At 31.8% G+C, this 7,428-nt stretch overlaps 2 protein-coding genes across 2 annotated transcripts; both read right to left on the bottom strand.

The window, feature by feature from the left end:
- Nucleotides 1–482: 482 nt before the first annotated feature.
- LOC145034372 (short-chain dehydrogenase TIC 32, chloroplastic-like) lies at nt 483–2,633 on the bottom strand. The gene is made up of 6 exons (XM_078982764.1): nt 2,348–2,633; nt 1,694–1,925; nt 1,526–1,605; nt 1,269–1,422; nt 989–1,149; nt 483–856 (listed from the first exon to the last, which is right to left on the bottom strand). The coding sequence occupies exons 1-6, from the start codon at nt 2,454–2,456 to the stop codon at nt 645–647; spliced, it is 948 nt and encodes a 315-aa protein (XP_078838890.1). The 5' UTR covers nt 2,457–2,633; the 3' UTR covers nt 483–644.
- A 2,878-nt stretch (nt 2,634–5,511) lies between these two features.
- LOC145035169 (uncharacterized) lies at nt 5,512–6,284 on the bottom strand. The gene is made up of 2 exons (XM_078983759.1): nt 5,732–6,284; nt 5,512–5,639 (listed from the first exon to the last, which is right to left on the bottom strand). The coding sequence occupies exons 1-2, from the start codon at nt 6,282–6,284 to the stop codon at nt 5,512–5,514; spliced, it is 681 nt and encodes a 226-aa protein (XP_078839885.1).
- Between the last annotated feature and the right edge of the window lie 1,144 nt (nt 6,285–7,428).

Raw genomic sequence — 7,428 nt, 5'->3', positions numbered from 1 at the left:
AATAATAATAATAATAATAATAATAATAATAATAATAATAATAATAATAGAAATCAAATAAAAATTGTAAAAGAAAAAAATTAGATAACAAATAAAAACAATAAAATTAATTAAATGGGATATAATAAATAATTAGTGGTACATATAGATTTAAAATTTAAACTAAAACATGTTTGATATCAAAATGAATGTTAATATCTTGCATAGTTTGATAACATGTTTTAAACTTTTCACAAGTTTTAATGACTTGAAACTCTCAAACCAAAATACAAATGTTTTCAAGTAGAGGCAGCCTTATTTGCTGGATTAGCCTACACGGGGATCATTAGGTTGGCTAAATGATTTAACACGGATGAGCTCTTTTTCTTCTCTCAACGACAACCCAACGTTATTTAATGGGATAGGACCACATTATAAATTATCTGTCACAAAAAGCATGTCACAAAGCAGTGAAAGCACCACTTTAGTAACAAATCAAAGAATAAGATAGAAACGGGTTTCATTCAGCATAGAAACCAAATAGAATTACATAAAACATTCACAATTTTTTGTTACAACAAATATATAGCACTACTATGAAAACATACATAATTAGTTCATTACTATATTAATTACATGAAACATACAAAAAGTTCACCAGCGGACTAGTTGGATTTGGTTAAATTCAAACTGAAATCCCAGAGTTTCTTGGCGAGTTCTGCATCTTGAGCATGTTTGCTTGCTTTACCCATGTTGCTGTCTGCAAAATACTCACCACTAACCCCCTCAACTTGTGGGTTCAAGGCGACATAGCATGTAGTTGCAGCTCCCTGTGGGATGTTCTTCAAGAAACGGTTGAACACACCATAGAAAAAAGCTGTAAATACCAACATAAGTAACACATCATCATCATCATCATCATCATGCATGAAAAAAGATAACTAGCTAGCTAATTTCATGTGAAAAATAATACGGAAATCGATAGGTGAAATTAGGGGTTGAGAGATACCATTGAAACCACCATGGCGTGCAAGTCCTGTTGCAATAATTCCAGGGTGCAGACAATTCGCCGTTATATTCACACCTTCTTCCTGAAACCGTCTTGTCAGCTCTTTTGCATGCAACGCATTTGCAAGCTTTGATTGCCCATAAGCTGAGAATGCACTATAACTGCATCACAAATAACCAATAAACACCATATATTAATTGAATGGTTATAGAATATAATGAAATTAAAGGATGCTATGAATCTTGAAAGAAATAAGAGACGATTTAGATCGATGGTTTACCTGTTCTCGTCATTGATTTTGTCGAACCTAATGCCTTCTTTGTATGTCATCCTATGAATCTCGGATGAAAGAATAACGATCCTTCCTTCTTTCCCACTTTCTTTTGTGGTCTTTTTCATGGTATCCAGCAACAAGTTTGTCAAAAGGAAGTTACCTAAACAAAACAAAACAAAACAAACAAAATTCTTTTTCATCACCATGTATGTTCCTTTCTGCATCTAAACAGCATATACAAGTATATGGAAATCACGACATACCAACATGGTTGGTTGCGAATTGCAATTCGATGTTGTCTTTGCTAAGAGAGAAGGGAGGACTCATGATCCCTGCATTCAGTCTTTCAACACAAAAAAATTGATAAAATCAGTTCATTTCCAACATCCCAACAAGTGTTTTAAATGATCGATCAAATGAATTTTTCTTACATCAAGATGTTCAAAGGATACCCCTTTGAACAATATTGTGATGCAAATTGTCGTACGGATTCAAGTGAGCTGATATCTAACTCCATCACATCAATCTTGGCATTCGGGATTTTTTCGACGATGCTTTCTTTCACCTTTTTACCAGATTCGAGGGTTCTGACTGGCATAATGACATGTACTCCACGTAAGGCAAGGACACGTGTTGTTTCTAAGCCGATACCGCTTGTAGCTCCTGAAAGTCATATAAAACAGGGGTGTCAAAGGACTGAATTTGAGGAGATTTTGGTTTTATTTATTAGAACATGTTAGATTAGATGCAAAAATGGTTCATAATATGCAGATCACTTATAAATCTGAATCGAAATTGATTTATTGAACGTTTCTATTGACCACATCTCTACTTTATTATTCGAGTTGAGACTATTAAAGTTCGAATAGATCAGGGTTTTAACTTTAACGTCAATAAGAATCGTCCATCTATATCGATGGATGTAAATCCATCGGAAAGCTCATCGATTTGATAGAATTCAACTGATGATCACTAACCCGAAAAAACCGTGACACACACACGTTTGAGTTCGACGAATCAATATCATCAATCAGAAACAGAGTACAGAATACACACACCCAAACATGCATTAGAAGTAAGATTACCAGTAACAATGGCGGTGAGGCCAGTTCCATCAACTCCTTTAGTAACATCTTCAGCCGTAGAAGAAGCAGCAAATCCAGATTTGCCCGTGAATATTGAAATCCAAGTCATCTTTGTGTTCTTTTTTTTGGATCGAAAAGATAACCCACTGAGAGGAAGCTTTGATTGATTTCAAATGATAAGTTGATACGTTGGATAAAAAACACCTATATATAACGTCGCAGATAATCAACGGAAAACCGACTGAGAGGAAGCTTTTATAGAGATGATTTTAAGTTGTGATGAAAACTTGGATAAAAACAAGACGTATATATAACGTCGCTGATAATCAAAGAAGGATATAATAATCGGGATAAGAGATTGAACGGATACTTGGTGTTTCACGCTTTAGGATAAAGAAACATGCAAATTAATTATAAAGTTAGACCGTCAATCTTGAAAGAATTGAAATCTTGAACTAGAAGAGTCAATTGTTTAGCTCCACCAACTTTTACATATTCTCATTTCAAACCCCTACACTTTCTAACTTCAAGACCAGTATGCAAATTAGGGGGGTTTTATTTTTAAAGGGTCCTCTATGCACGAAACAATTCGTGTATTAATATTATAAAAAACCCAAATAATTTGATTTGAACATATGTATCTCCCACTCAGATTCCGTCAAAATTATTTTCATTTTGCCCCTTTGATTTGGATACATTCTTTAAAACATACCTCAAATACTTTTAAATTTTATTATAATCTCGTTATTTTAAATTTTTTGAAAGTGTCGAGAAATAAAATGCATCTTAACCTTACAAATCACATATTTACTAAATGCGAAAAAAATAACATTAAAATTATAAATCACTTTTTAATTATATATATATATATATATATATATATATATATATATATATATATATATATATATATATATATATAGGGTTAGGTTCATTTGAGACCACCTATATTTTGTGAGACAGTGATACGCATTTTTTTATTATTTTATTATTTTTTATTATTTTTTTATTTTTTTTAGTTAATTCATGTTCCAAAAATAATATTTAAAAAAAGAATTTTTTAATTTTTCCATTTATTTTGCATTTTAAAATTATTTTTAGAATATGTACAGTGTAATATTCTATTTAGAATATTTCACGTATTTTTCAAAAAAAAAATAGATTTTTTTTTATTTTTTTTAATTAATTCAAGTTCCGAAAATAATATTTAAAAAAAGAATTTTTAGATTTTTCCATTTATTTTGCATTTTAAAATTATTTTTTAGAATGTCAGTGTAATATTCTATTTAGAATATTTCACGTATTTTAAAAAAAAAAAAAAAAAAACGGAATTTTTTTTATTTTTTTTATTTTTTTATATTTTTTATATTTTTTTAGTTAATTCAAGTTCCGAAAATAATATTTAAAATTTTTTTTTTTGGATTTTTCCATTTATTTTGCATTTTAAAATTATTTTTAGATTTGGTCTCACGGTCTCACAAAATTAAAATGGTTTCAAATGAACCTGAACCTATATATATATATATATATATATATATATATATATATATATATATATATATATATATATATATATATATATATATATATATATATATATATATATATATATATATATATATATATATCAAGGTTGCAGAAATCGCTCGACGGTAGCTCAACGGTCGACTAGGGTAAGGGATTAATCGGTTTCGACGGAAATTAAGTGGAGATTCATCGGGGACCATTATTTTTTAATAAAAAATTAAATATATGCTAAGCAAATAACCATAAAAAAAGTCATACCTAGTATTTAAACATTTAAGTCATAATCCATCATATTACAAGTCCAAAATAAGTTTAATATTAATAGAAACACACATTTTCATATATTTAAATGTCCATATTCTTTTAATCTTCAAGTTCTTCCACTATTTTAACTCCATCCGATTCATATTCATCTTCTTCAAACATTTGCTCCTCATTGTCAGAATCGAAATCTTCATCAAAAAGTTCTCTCGGTGTTGAACTTTTACGGGGTACTTGATTATTATTAGTCCCAAGAGCTTCATCAATTGCTTCCATCACTGATTCGGGATCAAATTCATCTCCATCTATCATCAATTCTTGAGCTGCATGAGAATCATTTGCTAAAAGCACTTCCAAAGTCCTATCTTTTCTCTTTTTTGTTTTTTCTTCCCATTAGATTAGCATTGAATTGAACATAAACAAGATTGTTCAATCTATTTGTCTCCAATCTATTACGTTTCTTTGTATGTACCTATAAAAGTAGACATAAAAAAAAGGTTAAAAGCGTTCTTGATATTTAAAAATTACAACTTTATAACTAACCGCTTCAAACGTGCTCAAATTTCTTTCACAACCCGATGAACTACTTGTTAAAGAAAGAATCCTCATTGTAATCCTTTTCAAATGAGGAGTTGAGCCACCAAAAAGTCCCCACCATCTTTCTATAATTTTAAAACAAAAACACATTATTAAATTGATAGATATAAAACTCTATTATTTTATAAATGACTAAAATAAACAAAAAACACATTACCCGGATAGAAGTCGGCATTGTTCACCATACAACCTTTAATTGCAAGATCCGATCCAAATCTATCAACTTTTTCCTTGTATTTTGGCAAATCTATCATCACAACTTGTCTTTGCATCTCAAAATCTCCACAAAGTAATGTATCAAAAAATTCAAGAACCGCATCCATTACGTAGGGATCATGTTGGAGTTGGGAATCCTTATAATGATAATAAGGATTCAAAAGATAAGCCGATAAATGTAATTTTGAATCTAGCCTACCTTTCATCTTGTGGTTTATGATATCTATAATAGGCTTGTAAGCTTTCTCGTTACCACCCAAAGCTTTCATAATTTCTTCTTTTGCTACTTTAAGCCCCCCGTAAACAAAACCCATTGAGGGCTTCCAATCCGCATCAACCATTCAAAGGACTTTCACCAAAGGGGAAAACACTTTTAAACATTGTGTCACACCGGACCAAAACTGAAGACTTGTCACTGTTCCATATGAGGCTCTTCCTTTAGGTGTTCCAGAAAATTTGCATTCCTCCCACTTGTTACTAGAGAACATATTTTTCAGTTGCTCCTTCTTTTCGGATACACTTTGTAATGTTAGAAAGGTGGAAGCAAATCTCGTGACTCCCGGTCAGATAATTTCCCTTTTCTTGGTGTGGTTTCTCATCATAGCCAAGGTTTTGTGGTGAGCATAAATGAAGATGGTTAATTTCTTTGCTTGGTCTAAGACTTTCTTAAACCTTGGAAGTCCACCAATACCTTGAAAAAAAATATTATATAACAAATTAACGAATTATAGTATAAAATAAGACATGTAAAAAAGTAAATAATGTAATAAAAAATATAAATACCTTCGAGCATAAGGTTAATTGTGTGTGTCGCACATGATGTCCAAAAAATAGTTGGTCTTTTCTCTTGTAGTAACTTTGCAGCTCCCATGTTATTCGTGACATTATCGGTCACAACTTGAACAACATCACCGGGACCAACTTGTTGAATGCAAGATTCCACATAATCATATATGTACTGACTTGTATGTGATTCATTGGAACATTCTTTTGATGATATAAAAACGATACCCATTCTTGAATTTACACATAAATTCATAATGCTTCTTCTCTTTCTATCAGACCAAGCATCTGTCATGATCGAGCATCCAATCTCTTTCCATTCTTCTTCGTTTCTTTTCAACAAACTTTTTGTTCTTTCAACCTCAAGCTTTAGAAGCCGGTCACTCAATGAATATCTGGTAGGAGGTGGGAGCCGTGTTCCAAATTGGCCAACAACCTCCAACATCATCTTGAAGCTATCATCTTCCAGTGCATGAAAAGGAATTGCATTTTTATATGCCCACCTACTAATGAATTTATGACACGCTAAAAATTCTTTCTTTCCGAACAACATCGTTAAGATAAACTTTTTTTTCCCTTTCCCTTCATAATTTCAGGGTTTATTTTGTTTGCATAGCCATCCATGGGGCCTATATAACTTGGTGCTTTCGACTTTAAGGAATCTTCTATTTCATCCATTTCAACACTATCATTTAACACTTGTATTGCCTCCGATCTTAAGGCCTTATCATGTTCGATTTTAGTTTTCTTTTTTATCTTCCCTTCGTTAATAAAATTCCGCATTCTCAATTGATCATCTTTTGTAGAGTTTGGACATCGACTTATATTCCTGACACATGACCAATATGTTGTTTCAATCTAGTAACCCCCCCCCCCCCCCCGGTAAACACTTTTCCACACAAGTTACATTTCACTGTATCAATTTTGTTTTTATCTGGGCAAAACCCATATTCCCAACCAATGTCATCTGAGTTCCGTTGATGAGCACCACTCGCGGTTGATCCCACTGATGGTGAAGTCGAATTTTTGGATGTCATTATTGGAAACTGTTATATACACTAGAAAAAGACATCAAAAATACATCAGAAATCATACCATCACAACATATATCTTCAGAAATCAATCAATCATAAATTCATAATAAATTAATAACACAATTACACAACAAACATATACCTAAACTACAACAAATCATAAAAAGTCAGCATAAATAATTCTTATTCTCATTAAAAGGCAGCATAATAACTAGATAATAGCAAGTTAATAAACATTTTGGCTGCATAAATCAAGAACAGATGCAATACAGACTATATTTCTCGAGAGGCTAAATGGCAGGCTGCTACCCAGCAAACAAGTGGTACCCAACAAACAGAATCGGTACCCAGCAAACATAATTGAGTATTCAACAATTTTTAGAAAAAATGAAAAACACATATCGCCTCAAGGTTGCTGGAAGAAAACCAAATTTAGATGGGAGAAATAGAGAGAAATACATACACAGGGACAAACGAAGAAAAAGAAATCGCATATGGGAGAATTCAGATGCGATAAATACAAAATATGTTTTGGAGGAAAACGAATTCGGTGCGAGAAACAGAAATCGCATACCTGAAGGATGAGTATCCGTTCGCTGGTGGTTCGTCGAAGACTTGTGGGAGTCGGCTTCAGTTGTATCGCCGATTTTCCGGTAAGCTCTT

This window comes from Lactuca saligna, chromosome 3 (genome assembly GCF_052625555.1).
Source record: "Lactuca saligna cultivar CGN05327 chromosome 3, ASM5262555v1, whole genome shotgun sequence".
Lineage (NCBI taxonomy): Eukaryota > Viridiplantae > Streptophyta > Magnoliopsida > Asterales > Asteraceae > Lactuca > Lactuca saligna.
This window is presented reverse-complemented; position numbering and strand designations above follow the sequence as displayed.